Raw genomic sequence first — 25,913 nt, 5'->3', positions numbered from 1 at the left:
TTACCAAGCTACCACTACAAGAACTGCTAAAAGGAGCTCTAAATCTTGACAAGAATCCTGGAAACACATCAAAACACAGGATCTATGAAACAAAAATACATGCTAAAAAGCAAAAACAAAAACCAAAAAATAAAACAAAGTACACAGGCAACAAATAGTACTATGAATGCAATGGTACCTCACATTCCAACATTAACATCGAATATAAATGACCTAAATGCTCCCTTACAAGATACAAAACCGCAGAATGAATAAGAACTCACCAACCAACTAACTGCTGCCTCAGGAGACTACATAACATATAAGGACTCACATAAATTTAAAGGGGTGGAAAAAGGCATTTCATGAGAATGGACAATAAAAAATGAGCAGGGGTAGCTATCTTTGTATGAGACAAAACAAATTTTAAAGCAACAGCAGTTAAAAGAGACAAAGAGGGACATTATATAATGGTAAAAGGCCTTGTCCACCGGGAAAACATCACAGTCCTAAACATATATGCACCTAACACTGGAGCTCCCAAATTTATAAAACAATTACTACTAGACTAAGAAATTAGACAGTAACATAGTAATAGTGGGGGATAAAACGAGGAATTAAAAAAATGAACAAAGGCTCCAAAAAGTCTGAGATTATGTTAAACGACCAAACTCAAGAATAATTAGTGTTCCTGAGGAAGAAGACAATTCTTAACATATAAGGACTATATGTTAAGTCCTTATTTATATATATTTAACATATAGTTTGTTATATTTATATATACTTAACATATAGTTTACAATAAAAGACAATTCATATGTTATAAACTATATGTTAAACCTGCTGTTAATCTGATAAGCTTTCCTTCATAGGTTACCTGGTGCTTCTGTCTCATAGCTCTTAAGAATCTTTCCTTCGTCTTAACTTTGGATAACCTGATGACAATGTGTCTAAGTGAAGATCTTTTTGCAATGAATTTTCCAGGTGTTCTTTGTGTTTCTTGTATTTGAGTGTCTAGGTCTCTAGCAAGGCCAGGGAAGTTTTCTTCAATACTCCACTGACAGCACTAGACAGATCATCAAGACAGAAAGTCAACAAAGAAACAATGCATTTAAACTATACCTTGAGACAAATGGACTTATAGACTTATATATATACAGAACATTACATCCAACACCTGTAGAATACACGTTCTATTCAACAGTGCATGGAACTTTCTCCAAAATAGACCATATGATAGGCCATAAAATGAGCCTCAATAAATTTAAGAAAATTGAAATTATATCAAGCACTCTCTCATACCACAGTGGAATAAAGCTGGAAATCAACTCCAAAAGGAACCTTCAGAACCATGCAAATACACAGAAATTAGATAACCTGCTCCTGAATGAGCATTGGGTCAAAAATGAAATCAAATGGAAATTTAAAAATTCTTCGACCTGAACGACAATAATGACAACCTATCAAAACCTCAGGGATACGGCAAAAGCAGTGCTAAGAGGAAAGTTCATAGCCCCAAGCATCTACATCAAAAAGACTGAAAGAGCACAAATTGACAATCTAAGGTCATACCTCAAGGAACTAGAGAAACGAGAGCAAACCAAATCCAAACCCAGTAGAAGAAAGGAAATTACCAAGATCAGAGCTGAACTAAATGAAACTGAAACAATAAAACAATAGAAAAGATAAACAAAACAGAACACTGGTTCTTTGAAAAGAAAAATGCAACTGATAGACCTTTAGCAAGATTAACCAAGAAAAGAACAGAGAAAATTCAAATAACCTCACTAAGAAAAGAAAACAGGAGATATTACAACTGACACTACCGAAAATACAAAAGACCATACAAGGCTACTACGAACACCTGGATGCACATAACTAGAAAACCTAGAAGAGTTGGATAAATTCCAGGAAAGATATGATCCTCCTAGTTTAAATCAGGAATAATTAGATACCCTAAACAGACCAGTAACAAGCAGCGAGATTTAAATGGTAATTAAAAAATTACCACCACCGCCAACAACAAAAATCCAGGACCAGACAGATTCACAGCAGAATTCTACCAGAGATTAAAAGAGGAATTGGTACCAATTCTTTTGAAACTATTCTACAAGTCAGGTAAAGAAGAAACCCTTATGAAGCCAGCATAACTGAATCCAACAATATAAAAAAAGATAATCCACCATGATCAAGTGCATTTAATAGCAGGGATGCAGGAATGGTTTAACATACAAAAGTCAATAAACGTAATACAACACATAAACAGAATTAAAAACAAAAATCACATGATCATCTTAATAGATGCAGAAAAAGCATTCGACAAAATCCAGTATCCCTTTATGATTAAAACTCTCAGCAAATCGGCATACAAGGGACATACCCTATGTAATAAAAGCCATCTATGACAAACCTACAGCTAACAGAATACTGAATGGGTAAAAGTTGAAAGCATTCCCTCTGAGAACTGGAACAAGACAAGGATGCCCACTCTCGCCACCACTCTTCAACATGGTACTGGAAGTCCTAGCCATAGCAATCAGACAAGAGAAAGAAATAAAGTGTATCCAAATCTGTAAAGAGGAAGTCAAACTGTCACTGTTTGCTGATGATATAATCATTTACTTTGAAAACCCTAAGGACTCCTCGGGAAAGCTCCTAGAACTGATAAAATAATTCAGCAAAGTTTCTGGATACAAAATTAATGTATATAAATTAGTAGCTCTTCTATACACCAACAGCGACCAAGGAAAGAATCAAATCAAGAACTCAATTCCTTTTACAATAGCTGCAAATAAATAAATAAATAAATAAATAAATAAATAAATAAATAATAAAATAAAATAAAATACTTAGGAATACATCTAACCAAAGAGTTAAAAGACCTCTAAAGGAAAACTACAAAACACTGCTGAAAGAAATCACAGACGGCACGAACAAATGGAAACACATTTCATGCTCATGGATGGTAGAATCAATAGTGTGAAAATGACCATAATGCCAAAAGCAATAAAAAAATTCAATGCAATCCCCATCAAAATACCACCATCATTCTTCACAGAATTAGAAAAAACAATTTCAAAATTCATAGGGAACCAAAAAAGAGCTTGCATAGCCAAAGCAAGACTAAGCAAAAAGAACAAACCTGGAGACATCATACTACCTGATTTCAAACTATACTCTAAGGCCATAGACACCAAAACAGCCTGGTACTAGTATAAAAGTAGGCACACAGACCAATGGCACAGAATAGAGAACCCAGAAATAAACCCAAACACAGCCAATTGATCTTTGACAAAGCAAACAAAAACATGAAGTGGGGAAAGGACACCCTTTTGAACAAATGGTGCTGGGATAATTGGCTAGCCACATGTGGGAGAATGAAACTGGATCCTCATCTTTCACCTTATACAAAAATCTACTCAAGATGTATTAAGGACTTAAACCTAAGACTTGAAACTATAAAAGTCCTAAAAGATAATATCAAAAAAACACAAAACCCTCTAGGCAAGAATTTCACGTCTAAGAAGCCAAAAGCAAATGCAATAAAAATAAATAGCTGGGAGCTAATTAAACTAAGAGCTTTTTTGCACAGCAAAAGGAGCAGTCAGCAGAGTTAACAGATGACCCATAGAGTGGGAGAAAATCTGCACAATCTATACATCTCACCAAGGACTAATATCCAGAATCTACAACAAACTCAAATCTGTAAGAAAAAAACAAACAATCCAATCAAAAAATGGGCCAAGGACACGAATAGACAATTCTCAAAAGAAGATATACAAATGGCCAACAAACATATGAAAAAATGCTCAACTTCACTAATGATCAGGGAGATGCAAATCAAATCCATACTGCAATACCACCTTACTCCTACAAGAATGGCCATAATCAAGAAATCAAAATATAGTAGATGTTGGCATGGATGTGATGAACAGGGAAAACTTATACACTGCTGGTGGGAATGTAAACTAGTACAACTACTATGGAAAACAGTGTGAAGAGTCCTTAAAGAACTAAAAGTATAACTACCACCTGATCCAGCAATCCCACCACTGGGTATCTACCCAGAGGAAAATAAGTCATTATATGAAAAAGATACTTGCACATGTATGTTTATAGTGGCACAATTCACAACAGCAAAATTTTGGAACCAATCCAAATGCCCATCAATCAACGAGTGCATAAAGAAACTGTGGTATATGTATATGATGGAATACTACACAGCCATAAAAACAAATGAATTAACAGCATTTGCAGTGAGCTGGATGAGACTGGAGACTATTATTCCAAGTGAAGTAACTCAGGAATGGAAAACCAAACATCGTATGTTCTCAATGATATGTGGGAGCTAAGTTATGAGGATGCAAAGGCATAAGAATGACACAATGGACCTTGGGGACGTGGGGGGAAGAGTGGGAGGGGGACGAGGGATTAAAGACTACAAATTGGTGCAGTGTATACTGCTCGGGTGATGGGTGCACCAAAATCTCACAAATCACCACTAAAGTACTCATGTAACCAAATACCACCTGTACCCCAACTTATGGAAAAATGAATAATAAATTAAAAAATAAAACACATGGATATATTTGTAACTGAAAAAATTAGTCAAAGTGAAATATGTATGTGCAGTATTAAAACACATTTTACTCATAAAATCAATCTAGTGATTCTGGGATCCACATAAAATCAATGTGTAAAAGTCAAGAGACACATGCTATGTAGTATTCCCACATCACAGAAGCTTGTGGAAAGTTTTGGGAGAGGTCATATGGTTCCTCACCCATTTACAAGCAGAAATGTGGTTTAACTGCCTCCCAGACAAATTATTATTAACTTTGTCATTTTTTTTCCAACAACATAACAATCCTTTATATGATAAAATCTGAATCTGTTCCATTAAACTTGGTTTTATGTTTTCTTTGTTCTAATTAGGGTTGAAGAATATCTTTCCCATTAGAATATACATATATAGGTGGGAAATTTTATATCCTTTCAATTAATAATAGCTCAATTAAATAATTAATCTTTTTCCCCAGAGCTCAGTCTTAGTGGTTATTTCCACTCCACAGTCATTCCCCTACCACTATATTCACCATAAAAATGATAGTCAAATTGAAAGTAATACATACAGAATATGTGGACTACCTTGTAACACAGCTGCATTTTGTCAATAAGCTCATTTATTTGAATCTTCTCTTCCCATGTTTCTCGGTTTAATCTTTTGACATATAATCATTGCTAAAGAGCCCAAATGGATCACACTGGTTTTGATTTTATAATAATGTTCTGAAATAATTTATGTTCTAAGTACCTGGGAAAGGTATAATGCATATATGAAGTTCTCTATCGATAATATAATCCTTGAAAGATATTCTTCTTTTAATGCATATATACTAAATACACATGGGATATTTATAAAATATTCTACATATTAGAAATGCAAAATGTAAATACAACAGTTAGCATATAAATCAGAGAGCTGAGTCAAAACTAGAAGTAATCTACCAGTGATCACCGAAAAAAATGTGTCCTCATTGGTACTTATTTATTCCATGTAGATAGTACAGACCTGCATCAAATATTACCTACTGTGCTCCTCAGAACATGCAGTTGTCCATGAGTCTTTAACATAAAATTCTATCCTTTCTTCCCCCACAGGATTAGCAGATAATCAAATGAGCATAACCGAAATAATTTACTACCTAAAGTTACCTCCCCTCTATTTCCAGTTTTGTTTTTCCCTCTGTATCTTCACAGTGTCCTTTTTCTTCTTCAGTCACTGGGGAGGAAGCAATCCTTAAATATCTCTGATAATTCCTTTGCGCTCCCTTCACCTTGGATACATTTTCAGTCTCATGTTCACGTGCATACACACATTTTTAGTATCCTATTTAACACAGAGACACATACATCTCAACATCTATCTTTAATTGGTCATATTCAAATTTAATATTTATTTCCAAACATCATTACAGAATAAGTCTTACACCACCCGCTTCCAATTCTCCATTTCCTCAAATGCTCACATCACTTATTTTGTGAAACCGCACTCGCAAAGGGCACAAATATGCTTACTCTTGGAAGTGAGAGGACTTTCTCTGTCGTTGTTTTTCTTTACCTTTTTGCAGCAGTGTTCCCTGCTCATCAACTTTGCTTTCTATGCCCTGTCACTGTCTTGGCTGCCTTCCTTATTCTAAATTTGAAATGTTGAAATTCCCAAATGTCTGAAACTGACTCTCTTCTCTTTTGTATATTCCCTCCTTTGGTGATGCTACCCACTTATTTGGTACCATTCCCTGTTTTGCAAATGACTCCCAAGTCTCTATCCCTAACTATGGCCTTCTGACTCCTTCCTTGATAGGAATGTTCCATGAGAAAATGAGAGTAAGCAAATTCTCTCACTCAGAATGTGCTCAGTCTAAACATTTTGTTCCTAGAATAAAGCAAGCCCTCTGATTACAATTTTTATATTTGTGGCATTTCTTTTCTTCCAGGTTACCTAAAATCAAAATTTTGGAACATATATGGTGGCCAACTAATTATCTTATTCACGTCTTTTGAAATAATCTATTACTTAATTATCTTTACGTTCTTTTCCATTCCTCTCCATTTCTGTACTTTAGTTTCACTACCTTATGCCTATACTATTGCCATGACCTTTTATTTAGTTTTCCCAAGGCTGCATCTCCCAACTCTATTTCCTCAAACACAATCCACATTTTTCATTTCATCATATAAATGGCCATCCTAAATTACTCTTTTCATTATGTCACTTTGCTTAATAACATTTCAAAATACAAATGCCACATTTTTAGTATGGTATCCACTACCTTTCATCTAGTTTTATGGTAGTTTTCATTTCTATCTTCCCCTATACCCTTCCTCTCTGTACCTCTGTACCCTGCCTCTTGCCCTAGTTCATGTGCATAGTTCTCCCTGCCAGAATTCTCTCCTTGTTCTTGCTAAAATCCTTACTTACAGGCATCCTATCATTCCAAGTTTCTCTTAGCTTGTCAACTGTGACTCAGTGGCTCTTCAGCTCAATCCAGCTGAACGTCGTTTCTCTCTCTTGTGTGCTTTGCTTACACCTAGCTCATATGTCTCACAAAGCACTTATTAGATGCTATTACTTACTGTCCTGATGTTCGAGGACTGGGATTCCCGTGTTCTCTCCTTCACTCCCTCCCCACATTAGATTGTACATTGCTTAAGGACAAGGTTAATGTTTCATAACTTTCAAACCCTACTGCATTTGGCACAGTCTTACATAAAGCTGGAACCTGACAAAAAGTAAGTTGAATAAATTCATACTAAAAACAATTACATTCCCAAAAATATAAGATGTACAGACCTTACTCTCCTCTAACTCTAGAGTTTATAAAAAGTCAAGTAAAAGCAGGTGACTTTGTACTATGCAAATTTCCCATTCTTCACATTAACCATTTTTTAAAAATCCATAAGTTAATGCAGAATTTGGCTTAATTCCTCCAGGAAGAACAAAGCAGTTCCATTTAATATCCCTCCAGTCTTTGAGAGTCAGCATTTTTTGATGCCCATTAGTGAGAGAGAAGACAGAGAAGACTGTTGTCTATTTAAAGTAACCTCCAAAGAAAGGTCAATTTATTTAAAACAAAACAAAACAAAAAAATTAAAACTAAAAAAAACTTAAAATGGCAATTTCAGTAAGGAGTTTTCCTATTATAGAAACATGTTTTAATGTATTATAAGGTTTAATTTTAGGACAATCAGCTCCAAAAATCAAGTAAAAAAAATTAAAATGGTAATGGTGTCATTTTGTAATAAATAGACTTCTCTAACTGTGTAGTTTGGTAAACGACAAGGTATTAAACATCTCTGATAAAGAGACAATGTCAGAATCTAAAACTTATTTTGTGCCTGCTAATTTAGACATCTTTCATTATTTTAGTATTTGACCACTGGAATTCTTTGTATGTAAAATGATGCAAAAATACAATTAACAATTTCAAAGTAAATTATGTGGGAAATATGGCTTTCATATCATAGAAAAAATAAAGAAATTCATCATGGGACATATTGAAGAAATGGAATAGGTATTTTATTAAGAAAGAATATCCCACAGACAGCAAGCTTTTTAATATGACTGTAACAGAGGTTGCAGCTTCATACTTTGTATAGTAGTGATCTGACATGAACATTGGTGAAACATTCACAGAGTCTCTCACATACAGCTACTGATTTTTACCCTCTTAGGGGTACTTAAAAAACAGAAGAAAATGCTTTAGAAGAAAATGTTTAGAAGAAAGTAAGAGTAAGATTAGATTACTGTGTAGGGGAGAAAACTAGAAAAGACAATGGAACTATTTAAATAGACTGGAGTTGAAGTCTGTTAGCTATGCTATCATATAGGCAGGTACCAAATTTATTAAGTTAAAAGCAGAGAAATAACAAAGAATGTTTTTTATGAACAAAGGTAATAAACAGATATGAACAAGATAAATGTTAAATGAATGTTTTAATTCAGATCAGATAGGTCATTGCTAATAAATCATTACACGGGTTATTGTTTAAAAGGGTCTCTTCATTTCAGAACAGAAGTTTATATTACTATCTTGTCTGATCTTGGAAGCTAAGCAGGGTTGGTCCTGGTTAGTACTTGGATGGGAGAAATTTATATTACTGCCATGGTTTGTATTTTATCACTGCTTCCTCTGTGCTGTGGTGTTTTACTCACCTAGACCACATACTGTAAGTCAAAACACAATTCTGAAAACAGATTAGGAAAAAATCATATCTGTTGATCCATCAATTGTAACATCATTTATTCACCGTTAAATGTGAACATTTTATTCTATCCCATCCATTTCAAAAGTATTGTTGCCAGATAGGGAAAGTATCACTTGAATAAACATATTTTGAAAAGCAGTCTGCAGCGGGTTTATGAAGAAACATTTTGAGGGTTCAGCAAAAAATGGCTTTGAGTTGGAGATTAAATATTGATTTTATGATTTGTTTAGTCTTTTAAAATTAACCATTTCACAAATCAGACTCAAATCTTGTAATATCTGAGTGTCTTTCATTTTTTAGTCCAGGTCAGATAGCTCAGGTAGCTCTTCTCTCACTAATTCATTATAACATGCTGAAGACGCTCATTTGACCAACCACTTGACCAAAAATCAACATGACACTCAAGTGACTAGTACTCAAAAAACAATTGCATTTACCTATCATGCATTATGTACATTCATAGCATCTTATTAACGTGAAGGCAATTAAAAAAAAAAAGAAAAATAAAAACTCTCATCTCTGCCTTTAATGAAGTTGTAATAATAAGACTTCAAATTCAACCCTTTTCCTAGAAATACTGCACAAAGCTGCCCGACTAGGGCATTTACCAAACCATGCGTAGTGCACGCCACCCGCTTCCCTGCCACAACTCTTAACTTACTTGTGCTGCTCCAGCTTTCTCCAAAGCACTTCTCACTGTTTGACATACTAGCTCCTTCTCCTCAGACTAGATTGTGAGCTCCTAACCATTTTGTTCACTGCTGTATAGCCACTGCCTAAAGTAATACCTGGTACTCTGTAAATATTACTGAATAAATAAATAAAATGACTATCATTATTTAGGTTTTCCTAATTTCTGGCTTGCCTTTCCTCTCTAAGATATGGCTATATTTTTTTTCCATCAAGCTCTCTGTTATGCATTCAGTGGCCCGGGTTACAGTGTGATTCCATTTGGTTTTGACAGTGGGTAAGTTATCAACTTCTCAGCCCTTCCAGAGAATAGGGATCACAAAGGTATCTGTGGGTTGTTGTGAGAAATGAAGGAAGTACTTAGCACAGTGCTTGGCACATAATAATAAGTGCTCAATAAATTTTAGCTGTCATTGTTCTCACCATGATTATTATTTTCTTCTGTTGCAAATTGCTTATCAATTCTTGAAACATCTCATAATTAATGTGACAGGGTTCAGAACAGCCACCCAAAGCATGGTTCCTTATAATACAGAGTATTTTAAGCTGAAAACAAAACAAAACTGCAGAAGAAGGATGGTCACTCTGTGACCTTCTCTCTCCCTTCTTCAAGGTAGTAGGTGATAAGACCCTCATTAACACCTTGTCTCTGAATACACAGGGAAAAAAAGAAGAAGAACAAACAGGACTTTCTAAGTTCTTCCCAATTTATTACCACGAGATCATAACCTTTTGTCTTCTAATCACACTTCTGCATGATGTCTAGAAAAAATATTTCCCTGAGTCATCATTTCTGAAGGCTCCCATATCAGGTAAAATGTATATTAAATAAATCTGTATGCTTTTCTATTGTTAAATCTGTCTTTTGTTTGGGGTCTCAGCCATCAGCCTTAGGGTGCTTAAGATAAAGATAGTTTTTTGCCCCTACAAGTAAAACTCAGTGAGGCGTTGAGATTCAGGGTTAATGTTGCAAGTGGATGAATCTCCTGAAAAGAAAAATAGCTACCTCCCACATAGGTCTCTTTCAGGGAGCATTAATCCTCCTCTTTTGTGCTCCCAGAGGACTGTATACACCTCTGTATAAGAATCACCACACTGTATTTCAATTAGATGATTGTGTTCAGTCTTGTCTGCTACACTGTGTGGTCCTTTAGGATATGAAATCTCTGTATCCTACCACAAAGCAGGCACTCTATAGATGAAGAATGCTTGCCCAATGGATGAGTTACTATAAAGAAATGAGACTGATCCCATTATTTGCACTCACATCACATGTGCACTTTCATTACTGTTTCAAAATTGCATTTCCCAATAGATGGTCTTGATGTGAAGAACAGGGTAGAAGATTTTAGTATTAGCGAGAGATGCAGAAGGTATATGAAAATAAAAGCACAATGTGTTGGAGTTCAGAGACGTGTTGCAAATAAAATGTGCTTAGAAGACTAAGACAAAACCAGTTCTTATTTTCTCATAAATGGTTACTCTATTTCAATAGAAGAGCTCTAATTTATATCCATCTTTCTTTATGGAAGCATCATTACCCAGAGAAAATTGTAATAAAAACATTCTTGATAAAGTTGAAAAGCACAGAAATTAAAAATGAGGCCTGTGGAATAGAAAAGAGGCATACAGCTTGAGGTCTGACTATATATGAGAATCAAAAAATAATAGGTATTTAATGCCACAGCCAAAAAAACCTTCAAGGAATTGATTTTAAGAGTTATCCAAATACAAAGTATTTAGTAGTGCTAAAGCCTGTGTTCAAGTGATAAAAATCTTGTGTTGCTTTACACAGGCTAGAAGACAAAAAATCTAACTCTAGAAAAAGAAGCTTGAGGTTGGCAGATTTTACTGTTGAATTAAGCTATTTAGTAGGTATTCAAAATAAGAGATCGAGAGAGAAAGGAAGAAAGAAAGAAAGAAAAAAAAAAAACAAAATACGCTTCTATGTCTTACACCTATCACATGCTTTGAGTCTATCCCTCTGAAAGAGTTTCTCATTAGGAAAGTACTTACATTAGGCCTCAGCCTGGCTGCCAGATCATAATACTTCTCGGCTGCTTCATTGAGGCTAGCCTGTCTGTAAGAGAAATAATAAAATAAAACTATAGCATTTATTTTAGAATTACAATTAGGATCACTGTGCAGCAAAATAATGTTAATTTAAAAAAAAATTCTGGTCACACCAAACAATAATTTGTCCAACCAGAAAAAGACTTAAAAATTGAGTGTTTGCATTGTACTTGTTATTGTATTTAAAGCATTATAAATAGTATCTTAACATAATCCTATTCAGTGGGTGTTGTTATTTCACATTTACATATTAGGAATTAGAAAAGTTATCCTACTTTTCCATGCAAAACTAGGTAATATATTATAGTGGTGGGGTTCTCCAGCATCAACATGATAACCCAGAAAAATCTCAATTTTAAAAATAAATTGTCAAAATTTGTAATTATTGCTTTTGTTTTATGAAAACAGTAAAGATCTGCAGGACTTTCAAAATTCTACATCTGTCTAGAAAGACACTTTCTTTCCAGTATGGAGGGAACTTTCCACGGTGTGTAGTTAACATAAAAAATAAAAAGGCCAGATTATGTCTCCCCTTGGACTTCAGACACTAGGGTCAGCACATGACTTAACCTCAGCTAAATGGATGTTCTCATTACTTAGGACTTTCATTCCTAAGTGACAGAAAGATGAAAGGATGGCCAGAACTCACTTGCAATGGTAGAAGCAATGGGACTATTTACTAGCCAGACTCTTCCTGGAAAGAACCGCTTTTGTATAACTCACTTCTGGGCCACTGAGGCTACCTTGTTTCCTGCCAATTTAAGCCTTCCAGCCTACAGTGAATTCTGTAGCTCCCATAGCCTTCAAATAGCTACAGTCAGTTTCTATTGCTCACAGCCAAATCCTGTAAGTAGCGCAACTGACTTGTACAAATAAAATGTGCACTGAAATTTACAGATAGATTTGTTCACTGTCTATTCCTGTGATTCACAGAAAAGACCTAGGTTCACCTAACTCATCACCGGAAGCAGGGTTCTAAGGAAGTGCAGCCAGTCGTTCTTTAATATACAATATATTTTTTGATCATACCATGCTGCTTCAGAAGACCTTCTAAGACGGCAAGTAATAAGATCTAAGAAGCTTGTGGAGGTTGAACTGGAATCTGGTGACAATATTTGAAGGGTACAGAAAAAATGGTACAGGAAAATGCCAAATTCAATTTCAGATGTTGTATATAGCATATCTATGATGTGACAATAATAGTAAATGGCTGGGGGTCCTGCAGTTAAAATGGAGTGGTGTTCTCTTGAAGCTGTGATGTAAAGAAGCTATTGAGACAAGAAGATGACAGGACAAGGATGAAGAGAACACAAAAATTAACTTTCTCAATTAGAAAAACATATTCAAGTTTTAAAAGAGAAGGTTAACTAGCCTTATCTATAAAAGTGAATTTGCACTTGGTCAAGCCAAATACAAACATAAAAACATACCCCATGCAACCATATAAATTATGGAAATAACTGAAGATAACATCTCTCTGGAGAGTAGGACATATTTTTCTAATTTTTAAATGAAAAATAATTAAAAACACTGCTATTTTTAATAGAGGTTATAAAGAAAGCAAAAACCCTTGACCTAAGGCTCCACTGGACCCATGACATGTTACAATGTGCTGTTGCAATTTATATTCCCATAAATGTTAAAGCTCAATTTCAATATGTCAAGAGAAGTACTTTAGTTTGGTATGAAACAGTAAAAATTCCCTCACTAAGGTATTTAATAAAGGTTCCCTCCACCAAATTATACAATCAATTTGGTACAGACTCATTTGGAAATCTGAACCAGAATTCATTAGGTCATGCCCTGGAAAGGTTTTCTCCAGAGGAAAATAAAAGGCATGCAGGTAGGAAATTGGAGCAACTTAATACTACAAAGAACTCAGTTACTTTGAAGTGAGATCAACCGACAGATGCCCAACATGGAAAATACAGCTACCATTAATATTCATCTTTATGGACATTTAATTATGAGGTAGATAAGGATCAAAAGAGAAACTGGGGAATCCATCAGATAAAATGCCTTGAAAATAACAATAAACTCAATTTTTAAAAGGTTTTACTGCCCCCCAAAATGGTTATTAGTTTTTAAAGTCTTCATATTATTCAGTGCCTTAGATCTCAAAGGAAATATCTAGGTTAGAAAACTTAATTTCTTAAGCTAGAAGTAGAATTGATGAAATTCTGATGAGGTGGGAAAAAAACCCCACTAGGATTTATTATATATGTCTTACAACTATACAAATTAATTTTTACTTTAGGACCTCGCTTCTAATATTAAATAGTCTTTACAAACTACTAATCAGCACGCATTTATGGCAGAACATGGAAAACTGTAGGGAAAAGAATATGTCAGTTGCACCCATGGAATGCTCATTTATATCCTCATTTTATTCTCTAGACAAAAGAGAATAACTCATGAGAAAGTATCTAATGTCCATTTTACAGTGTTTGCTGTATTTCATACATGGCTCTCCACAGAGCATCCTGGGAGTACTTAATACATCTTAATTGTAGAGATGATTGAATCATTAATCAATATTTGAAAAAGTAAAGATTTAGCAGTATTCTGCCAGTTGTTTAGAGATTCTACTAAATATTGTCAAGAACTTCAACCATAAGATTGTTAGGGACTGATCGCAGGACTCAGGTTCCCAAGACTATTAAAGCAGACGAAAAAATAACACTTCCTGCATACTCGTATCCTTTCTTCCTTCCCTATTTCTTTTCTGGGATGGAAAATTTCTAAATCCTCTATCCAGGAATTGATTATTTCATTTACCAGTTACAATACCACCATGAAGCAATTATTATTATTTACCACATTTTAAAGATGAGGATAATGCAAAAACAGTGCCAGATATTCACTTTCTTACTTCCTGAAATATCTCATTTTTAAAAGCTCACAATTAGATATAGTGGAAACTTTTCCCAAGTGTCCAAGTATTAAGAGAAGGCTTTGAAGGTGGGTGAAGAGGAGAGCAGTGGCTCTGCAAGAAATCTTGCAGGCCAGATGTAAACAACTCTGCATTCTGACCAAAACATACTTTACAAAGCCAGAAATAAGGTGGTGAGAAGGAAAATCATTCATACCAGGAACCCACGATGGATCCAGATGGGCAACTTGCTCCATTTAACATGCCATCCTAGGAGTTGACACTGTTATGTCACGTATCTAGAGCATTAAAGATTTAATCCCTATGCCAATAATAGACAGTAACTGGAGACTCAGACGGAGGCTCCTTTCTCATTACCAACTCCTACCTATCATAGCTGTTGGGCCCTCCCACTCTTCACATTACCTCTGGTCTCTCAGGGCCAGGAAGGGTAAGGAAGAAGAAAAAGTTCACATAGCATTTGTGAACTGGACTAGGAAGCAAACCCTGAATTTCCAAGAAATCACTGGAGTGAGTTGATTGTATTTTAAGTCTTTAGGTTCAGGGTTTTTTGTTCTGTTGGTTGGTTTTGTTTTTTGCCATCAGTGAAAATATAGTCTCAGATCGAAAGCAAACAGACAATAACAAAACTCACAAACACATTTCATCATTTGTGTACTGCAAAATTCCATTTTTGTACATGAGACTATAAAATCTGCATCTGTTAAATATACACATTTCTTATATCTAGTTCCACTCCCTGGTGTTATTTTAGAAAAGTATACTTTGGAACACATGTTTATGGCCCAATAGTCTTGTAAAGAAAGATGTATAAGAGAAATTTGGGAATCAATAATGTAATGGAATAACAACTTAATATACCCTATGAAATGTCTGAAGCAAATCTGATTAAAAGAACCACTTACAATTACCCACATTTTTATGTATTCTGTGCAAATTATAAAATCGCTAAATTTAAATTTTCTTCCTTAGAAATATAAATAATAAAATCTCTAGTGGCATTTAGAAGTAAAACTCTCTTTAACTACAATTATTAATAGTTGTGAATTGTCAATTTGAATTAAAAATTAATATAAAACTACTCATACGTACAAAAGGTATTTCAGTAAAGTCTTGGCAATTGTTTTCAAGAATAGCTTATGAGCATTTTTTTTTTTTTTAACTGGAGATTGTTGTTCATGTAACATAAAAACAGAGGAAAATAGCTGGGTTTTCCTGGATTCTTGCCAGGCTCTGATGCTTAGTTTTGAGTTACTCAAAGCAGCACTAAATTTTAATTCCAGTTGATATGTTATACAGTAGGAATAGAAGTAGAATTGAAATAATCGAAGACATAAAAATGTATGGAAGATCTTAAAATAGTGAAACCAGAGTCATACATATGTAAAAACAATGGAGCAGAAAAGATCCTTGCAATGAAACTTGTACAATAAATTGTTTATGACCATTAAGCCTTCTTAGATGAAAACTTCTCTGTCAAGATACCGAAAATGGCTTCATGACCTGTAAGTATCTCCACCTGAATTCTAAATGAAAAGACTAGAGTGGTAAAGAAAAAACGTAGCAATAAGAGGAAAAAAACTATGCTGACAATATAATTTTTAAAAAGATCCCTCTGAGAAATTCCTTGATGCCCCATGACAGTTTAAGGCTATTCTTTCACAGCCTCAAACTGTTCAGGGGCTGCAAAGGGCAGAGTTAAACCTGTATCTAGAACGATTATATAATGATGTGTAGTGGAAAAAATTAAAAGAGAGGGTATTGTGTATTGGCAAAGTCAACTGTTATATTCACATGTAGTAAATTACCACTTATGTTCAAGGTGTAATGTTTGGATGAGGAGAAGGAATTGAGACGGGTGAAAGAGAAACAGCAGAATAGAACTTGCTTGTAGTGGTGGTCTAAGAATCAACATCCTGAGCTTATCCTGGGATTTATTAGAAGCGTAAAATCACAGGTACTACCCCAACTTACTAAATCATAGCATGCACTTGAACAACATCCCCAGGTGCTCACATGTACATTAATATGGGAAAAAAACAGGGTTGACAGATGCCCACCTTCAACCTCATTTGCCACCCCACTTTGCTCTGAAGACCCTATGGTCCATTACAACATGGTTGAAATAAGAGCCTCGTGATTGTAAATTGGAAGTAAAATATAAGTAATAATTGGAAAATCCAGTGACTTTCTAGTGGTTTTGGTAAGTTTGGAAGTGATAAGGAAGAAAATATATGGCTCAGAGGGCGTTGGAAATATATACATACATCCCCAAGATACACACACATGTACATACACACACACAATCTGATTTGTGAAAATAATTTGATTCTGTTTTCTTCTCATTCAAGAATTTAAATTTTATGTGACTTCCAGTAGAATGTATGAAGAAGTTAGCATTTGTAAATTTTATGTTTTCAATATATTGATTACATAATATTGTGTGATTTGAATATACAAATTAAAAGATAATGATTCTTTCTTGTATATTCACTCTGCTCTCTAGAAATTAGGGAAGAAATTAGAACCAGTTGGTATGGTGGAGTTTTGCTATTTTTACTACCTTTGGGGCACAGTGATAGTTTCCACCCTTAGGCCTAGAAAAAAAGAAAGTGCACACATCTCAGCTGCATGCGTGACCCAGATCAGAGACTATATCATGATTATACTTCAAAAATGTAATATCCCTTTGAGAATACAAAGTTGGAGTTCTCTCTCCAGTGGCCCTGTCTACTTTATAAAATTTATTACAAAAGTATAATTTAATAATATTGGAAAGACCTAACTACTAAGCATTTATTTACACATTTGACAAACTGTTATTCTGTAAATTATTTTCTGTATCAATAAAGTCGAGAATCATAGCATCTAAGCCATCAGTCAGGTGTAAAATACGAGGGAGCCAATGTGACACAGTGAAAACAGTATCATACTACATTAAGCCTTAACCCCTGCTTTACCAATGGTAAATACAGAGAAGAGTATTGACTTTGAGTCTCAGTATGCTCATCTGTAAGATGGGAAGGTTTATTAACATTTACTTCACAGATGTAACTTAGAAATAAGAGAGTGACAGACATAAAATGCAAAGTATAGTGTCAGGTAGACAGAAGATGTTTGAATAAATGCTACTTTTATCCCTTACCCTGTAAGCAGAAGCAGATTAAACACACACACACATACACACACACACACACACACACCCACCCATTCCACTAGAGCCTATGAATGCTGTAAACCATGTAAAGTTTGTTATTAGTGCCTCAATATTTCCTCTCAAATAACAAATATCTTCATGTTATCTTCAGCTTCCAGTTCTTCAGAAAAGTTGAATAAATCCATTCACAGAAAATGTTTCTAATAGAATAACTGATTTAATAAGTTTCTTCTCATAACACTATAGATACAACTCTACTGTGTTCTAGCATCGTAAATTCCTTTACTTTCCTTTAATGATAACCAATCTGCTTTTTAATGCTGTCATGTGGAAGCATCTAGTAACTTTTCATTTTGTTTGAAGTACTAAAAATGTCACCATGTATTGTCAACATTCTTTATGTGAGGCCACTCAACATTTGTGATCACCTCCCCTATGAATACACTTGGTAATCAGTCAGAACAAGGATCCCACATTCCCAAGCAAGGAAGAAGCTAGAAATTCACTCATCTTCTAACTTTCGTTTAGTACAGGACTCAGTTTCTACCCATCAGATGCAATCTCAAGAGAATGGAATTCAGAGGTAAGCATAATGGGAAGCAGCTAGGCCCAGGAGAATCATCTTCTAATAAATGTGATGCACACCTTGCTGGGTTCCTTGTGGGTGATGGTGGCACAGCTCCTGCACTGTAAAAGCTGCTGAGCTCAAGGGAATTCTGGGTGGTTGGGAATTATTCTTAGCTGTGTACAGTAGAGCTCTCAACCCCACTGGTAGAGTCTGTAGGTTATAGAACACTCTTTAAAAAAATCTTGTTGCTGTACAAACTAGCAAGTATGATTCTTTAGTACACAACTAAAAGCTGGTCTCTACATGACAACAGTTGAAAAACAAACCTATTTTCATTGATTTTGCCTTCATTATGATGAATGAAGATCATCCTATTTTGGAAATTATCTCTTGATAATCTCTATGCTCTTTTTCAGAAATTTCTGTTCTTATTAACATTTCCATATACACAAATAAAATTATATATAGTATATATGATATATAAAACTACATGCACACATATACAGTATATAGATATATGTGCATATTTATACATAAATAAAACTAACATGTATACAATATATGTATAAAAATGACTATAATTATATACACATGTATAATTATGAGCATATATAGTATGTAGAACTATACATATATATAATTATAAGTGTAATTACTTATAATTATGCAAGTGAGTTCCTAATCTATCCTCCAATCTTTTGTTCATTCACCATTTTCATGTTTTTAGTATTTTCCACCAATTTCTGGGGAAATATCTATAAGCTTCTATTTAAATTATTAGTCTATTAATTGTATACTACCTCCATTGCTGTTATACATTCAGAGACCCTATTAATCTCTTAGTAATCTTTTCCCAACATTATAGTGTTCCTCTTTCTACTTACCTATTTCTTTGCACAAATATATTTTGTATCAGCTAAGTTAGGTTATACTTTGGGAATAAACACCTTCTAAGTCTCACTGAATTTAGACAACAAAGTTTACTTCTCACTCATTGAACCTATCCAACGCAGGTGAGGAGGGAGGTTTGTCTCTCTTTGGTCACTTAGGGATCTACATTTTTAAGTCAGAGAAAGGCAAAAGCACTCAGTCTTAGAGTTTTGGCTCAAATGTGCCATACATTACATTCACACACATTCAATGACAAATAAGAGGCATGCAGGACTTCAGCTTCAAGGAAGGCAGGAAAGTGCAATACTACTGTGATTCTCTAGAACAAAGGGCCTTGCAATAGTTTGCTGAGAATGATGGTTTCCAGCCTCATCCACGTCCCTACCAAGGACATGAACTCATCCTTTTTTATGGCTGCATAGTATTCCATGGTGTATATGTGCCACATTTTCTTAATCCAGTCTATCATTGATGGACATTTGGGTTGGTTTCAAGTCTTTGCTATTGTACCCTAGAACTTAAAGTATAATAATAATAATAATAATCATTAAATAAATAAATAAATAAATAAAACAAAGGGCCAAGCAAACTTGCTGAATGACATTAATACTACTTCCACCACGGAGTGTTCTTGTGAAGCACTTTGACGACAGGAATTTAGAGACCCTCTAAGAGGCTCTTATGTTTTTAATGTAAACCTGCTTCACTGAGGCCCTTTATTTTGATACCTCTGACTTGTCATTCTTATCTGAACTGCCAAATTGAGTAATATATTTCAAAACTTTATATTAGCTTATTCTACAGAGAAAGATCTTTGTTCACTTCTGGTAGCTGGAATGGATCTACTGGAAATTTCTCAAATTTCAGGCCTCTTGAAGGTCCCAATAAGATAAAGATTTGCCCCTTGATGGCTGGCCTGAGGATCTCACTTCTTCCAATCTCATCTTATTCAGATGGAACGACCATTATTTTTTCTTTTTGCTACATTTGTAATGAGCAGCTCCTGCTCCCCCTCCCCCCATTTATAGATTCTTTTGGTCATTACATTGGAGATTTGCCAAGAAAAGGGAAGTTAAATCAGTATGTTCAAACCTTATCTTGAACTATAACTTTTCCCTAAATTGCTGATTTGGGATAGTGGGTAAACCACTTATCCAGCTAATAAAGTGAGACACAACCAGGAGACACCCACTCTTTCTCTCATACACAAATGGTCAACAAACCCTGTCAATTTTGTCTCCTAAATGTCTCTCAAAAGAACAGAGTTCTTGAGAAAAGAATATCAAACTTAATTTAGAACTATGTAGCATCACCCCCAGGAGAAAATTTACATGTAACGTTAAATAAGCAAAATTTTGACAACTAGCCATTTTGACAAAAGTATATTCAAGGGGAAACCAATAACCCGTCTTATTCCTTTAGGCAAACAAAGCCCTGAATGTTCTCAACTATTAAGAAAAGAGACTGCTATTTAGCTTGACAGCAAGAACTCCAGAAATGCTTGAATTTGACAGAGGTGAAAAACAGAAAAGCTAAGTAAAAACATTCATGAAGACTGCCATCCAGCTGAGTAGGAGAAAGTCAGGCTGCTGTGGTCACTCTTACAGTCAATATAGGAGGGCACCGACTGACTGCCACTTAATGAGGGATGCAGACCAGAAAAAGCTGGAGAGGATGTTCTGAAAATAAATCCTAAAGATTTCCTCACTGCCAATATATAACAAAAATTTTTCACTGGTTTCTAGCACTAAGACAACTAAGAAAAAAATCATAAGTGATGTCTTTAACAAGGACTTTTTTTTCTTTTGTAATATACTTATAATGGGTTTCTATTGGTAGACCTTGAATTTCAGACATGGATTTAATATGTAGCAAAATGACTTGTTGATAAAAGTATCTGTTATTATCAAGATGAATTTGCCTGCGTGTATTCCTGCTTTCCCATTCTTGCAAATTGTTTATTGTTGCTGAAAGCATGGTGTTTTATTCATGAGGAACCAAAAGTCCTTATCTCTGTAACAACACCTAAACGTGTCACACAAATTGAGGTGTCTTTTAAAAATTATCTTTGCATTGAAGGTTCTTGCAGATTGGTTACAGTTTATTTTATGAATATACCAACAGTCAATTGAATCCTGATTTCCCTTTGCAGGTGTCAGCTTTCTTGAGTTCATCACAAAACAAGTACCTTAGGGATGCTGACATTAATGTTGAATGAGGGCATTCCACTAAAATGTCTCCGTATTATTTTTTTACAACTACAGGTGAATCTACTATCATCTTAAAAGCTAAACAAAAAACCCTTCTACTTTTTACAAATGTCCTCATTTTAAAACCATCCAATTGTGAATCCACTTTTCTGTTATTATTCGTCCCTTGTAAGAGTAATCTATGTAATTACAAATCTATTCCTGGAAGCCAAGCGCAGAGACCACAGTATAGAAGTCATTTAATGAAGCATTTAGGTGGGGATTTAATGAACTAGTCTTCAAGTAAGAATATGGGAGGAGTTATATGTACATATATGTATACACAACATGACAAATAATGCTTTTTAAACAACTATATAAATCATTTGATTAAAAGCAGTTAAAAAATCCTCCTATAATCTAAAGAACCATTTATGGATGCACTGACTTTCTTTATAGTCACACACAAAAATAACAATTTTTATTATTATTTTATTATTATTTAATAATTTTTATTATTATTTTATTTATTATTTGATAATCTGGACTTATATTTTAGTATTTTTGCTCTCATTGTAATTAGCCTTTGTAATAGTCTTCTAAAAACAGAAGCATTAAAAGTTAAAAATATGTATTGTTTCATGACAAAGCAATAGTGTTGATTCCAGGGCTATTTTGAGAATTTCATGGGCCTTAAGTATACTTGTATTTGAAACTCCTCTCCACTATTAAACATTAAAATGTATCCACATGCCGCAGTCAATATAATTAACATAAAAACACAAATATTGAGATGCAGTTTACTGACATAATGTTTTGCTTTGGAGACATTTAATTAGACATGTATTATATTCAATTTTGCAGTTTTCTTTTTGTATTTTATGACTAGTAATTTTTAGAGGGAAGGGAAAGGAGGTCGCAGTAATTTTCAGAAAGTCCTAAAACCTCATATGCCCTACACATGGTGCACATAGACCAGGGGAGTCCAATCTTTTGGCTTCCCTGGGCCACAATAGAAAAAGAATTGTCTTGGGGCCACACATAAAATACAGTAAAACTAATAATAGCTGACGAGCTTAAAAAAAAAAAAGAAAGAAAAAGCAAAAAACCTCATAACAATGTTTTAAGAAAGTTTACGAATTTGCGTTAGAATGCATTCAAAGCTGTCCTGGGTCACATGTGGCCCATGGGCCACGGGCTGGATAAGGTTGAATAGCCTATAATGAATACAATATTTCTAATTTTTTTACATAGTTAAGCAGCACGATTCACATTAAGAATGTGGAATAAGGTGGCATGACATGAAAATTCGTATAATTAATTACCTTCTCAAAGTCAAGGCTCTGAGGCACAGTAGCAAGAACTAACCTGAGCATGTGGGCAGCATTGAAGACAACATCAAACTCTGTGCTGTCTAGTTCAGCGGCCTTTTTTGCCATCTCAGCTGCTTCTATGAGACGAGCTTCTTCCAGAAGAAACTGACCTGAAAAGTATAAAAATCAGTCAGCTTCAACTCAGAAAATCCCATGAAACAATAAAGCTGTTATTAAAGAAAAATAAGTACAGTGGCAAAGGTGATTTGAAGCTAAACTTTAGTAATACACTTATTATTTAGAGAGTATATGCCTTTTGCTTAATTATGGGACATTTCAAGGTTTCTATTTGCTAACTTAAACATTTTTTTCTTAAAAAGAAATCATCTATAGACTGTTCAGCAAGATATAAGATGAATAAATTTAAAGCTATATTACAAATATGAGTTGAGCTGATTCCCACTGTTAGTACTTTAAAACAGCTCCTGTCTCTGATGCATATGTACAAACAGGCATATTCATATTGACAAATATTTTCTTATATTTAACATTAAATTACTGATAAACATAGGAAGGTAGGTTAAGCATTAATTTACTCAATTAGATTTAATAATAATTATGGAATAAATATAATTTATTCCAACAAGTTCAGATTTGTGAGATTACTTTCAGGTTAGCTTTACAAGGTTAGAATTACTGCAGACAGAGTCACAGAACTCTTCCAACTGTACCTCAAGAATTATTACATAATGCTATCCCCGAAACATATTGTGAGGGTAAAGAAAACAAAAGTTAGGCCCAATTTTAATGTCATAAATATACAGACAGAGACAACAGGCCACTTTTTAAATAGAGATTGAACAGTAACAGTACTAATGCTAAGCCTTATCTGATATGAATATTCAAATAAAAACCAAATTAAAGGATGACAAACATATGCCGAAGCCATCTATATAGTTGCCAGGTTTTTCAAGTTGTCGTCTAATTATTATCTCTTCCTGTTTGAGGTTTCATGTTTGTTTAAAGTTCAAGAATTTAAAAGTACTAAAAATAGTTATAAAAATGATTAGTAAGTTCTGAGCTGCAGACAGAAACATAAAACTTTAAAAATGTCAAGAAGACATATACACAGCCAACAAGCATGTGAAAAAAGGCTCAATATCCCCAATCATTAGAGAAATGCAAATCAAAACCACAATGAGATACGATCTCACACCAGTCAGAATGGCTATTAAAAAGTCAAAGAATAACAGACGCTGGCAAGGTTGCAGAGAAAAGGAAAGGCTTATACATTACTGGTGGGAATGTAAACTAGTTCAGCTTCTGTGGAAAGCAGTATGCTGATTTCTCAAAGAACTTAAAACAGAATTACCATTTTACCCAGCAATCCCATTATTGTGTACATACCCAAAAGAATAGAAATCATTCCACCATAGACACATGCATGTGTATGTTCATTGTTAACAGTATTCACAATAGCAAAGACATGGAATTAACCTAAATGCTCATCAATGGTAGACTGGATAAAGAAAATGCGGTACACACACACCATGGAATACTATGCAGCCACAACAAAGAATGAGATCATGTCCTCTGCAGTAACCTGGCTGGAGCTGGAAGCCATAATATGAAGCAAACTAACACAGGAACAGAAAACCAAACACCACCAGGTTCTCACTTATAAGTGGGAGCTAAACATTGAGTACACGTGGACACAAAAAAAGGAACGATGGAGATAAGGGGGTACGTGAGGGAGGAGGTTGGGAGTGGGGAGATCAAAAAACTGCCCCTTGGGTACTGTACTTATTACTAGAGTGATGAAATAATCTGTCCACTGAGCCCTATGTATTTACCCACATAGCAAACCTGCACATGTATCCCACACGTGTACCATGCATGTGTAATCTGTATGTGAACCTAAAATAAAAGGGAAAGATAAAAACAAAAAAATAAAAATGCTAAATGCTCTCTGGTGGCTAAAAAGCTGATTATTTACTATTTATTTAATGAATATTACAAATTGTCTTCTAACCCAAAAGACCATTTCTTAAATAAAAAAGAAATACCTCTATTTTAAGGATTTATAATAAACCATAGCCGGCCGGGTATGGTGGCTCACACCTGTAATCCCAGCACTTTGGGAGGCCAAGGCAGGTGGATCACCTGAGGTCTGTAGTTCGAGACCAGAGTGGCCAACATGTGAAAGCCAGTCTCTACTAAAAATACAAACATTAGCCAGGCACAGTGGTGGGTGCCTGTAGTCCCAGCTACTAGGGAGTTAGAGGCAGGAGAATTGCTTAAACCCAGAAGGCGGAGGTTGCAGTGAGCTGAGACTGCACCACTGCACACCAGCCTGGGGGACAGAGTGAGACCTTGTCATTCATTCATTCACTCATTCATTCATTCATAAATAAATAAATGCCACTGCTTGCATTTAAATATGTCTAAATTTCAATTAGTAAACAACGATGAGTAAAGGTAAGCCTATGATTATAAAGACTTTTTGTTTTTTTCAAAAGGAAGTGACAAAATTTTAAGACTAGGACTTGGAGATCACTCAGCTATTTCTACAAAAAGTTTCACATCACTTTCTTAGTTTGTCGCCTAACATTCTGTGCCTTTCTTAGCTCCCAGAACAAATAAACATTAATTCTTGGGTTAGAAAATTAAGGAAACAGAATTATAAATAAGTTACATGTATAAATAACACATTACTTATGAAACAACTGTATATGCTAACTCTACAGATACAGATATGAAATCAAATTTAAATATATGGTGCTTTTTTGTATATCAGTAAAAGAAGAATCAGATAATCTGTGGCATACTGAAATATTATTATCTCCTCATATATAGCTTAATAAAGGTTGCCACGCTAACCGTATCCTTCAGATAGTTGTAGTTATTATAGACTGCTTTTTAAATTAAAACACAATATTAATTACCACTTTTATTTAAAATATAACATTTAACTAAGCAAATGCATTAATAAATACATTATTTAGGTGGTATTTAAACAAAGGATAATGTAGGAAATTATTAAATGTTCTTTTCCTTTACAGGCAGCTATTAACTCTGAAATGTAATCTATATTAATAGTTAGAAAAATGTAACAATTAATTGAATAATGAAGGTTATTTTCTTGAAATTCATTAGACTGTAGAGAGAATAGAAGATTAGTTCTGGTTAAAAACGAAAAAGAACATGGTATCTATTTTGTACGTATGGAAAGAAAGAAGGATATTGACAAGTCATCTATATGGTGAAGGTAATGATATCCATAACAAGGGATCCCGTTACAAGCAATGTCCAGGGCAAAGCCTTTGAAGCTTTAGCAATGCCAAACGCATCTTTGCTGTTCAACAACAAAAAAAGGAAACATCATTAATTT

General features: G+C 34.5%; 1 protein-coding gene across 2 annotated transcripts in view; it reads right to left on the bottom strand.

Moving 5' to 3' along the window:
* The window catches only part of TMTC2 (transmembrane O-mannosyltransferase targeting cadherins 2), a 449,167-nt gene that overhangs the window by 60,052 nt on the left and 363,202 nt on the right, over positions 1-25,913 (bottom strand). For both annotated transcript variants that reach the window (XM_008004151.3, XM_073020981.1), the window contains 2 exons: positions 22,578-22,692; positions 11,455-11,518 (listed from right to left, as the gene is read on the bottom strand). In XM_008004151.3, the coding sequence (XP_008002342.2) occupies positions 11,455-11,518; positions 22,578-22,692 (179 nt within the window). The remainder of the gene's footprint in view (positions 1-11,454; positions 11,519-22,577; positions 22,693-25,913) is intronic.

The sequence above is a fragment of the Chlorocebus sabaeus genome, chromosome 11 (genome assembly GCF_047675955.1).
Source record: "Chlorocebus sabaeus isolate Y175 chromosome 11, mChlSab1.0.hap1, whole genome shotgun sequence".
In the NCBI taxonomy this organism is placed as follows: domain Eukaryota; kingdom Metazoa; phylum Chordata; class Mammalia; order Primates; family Cercopithecidae; genus Chlorocebus; species Chlorocebus sabaeus.
Note: the sequence above shows the minus strand (reverse complement) of the source record. Positions and strands in the feature narration are given on the sequence as shown.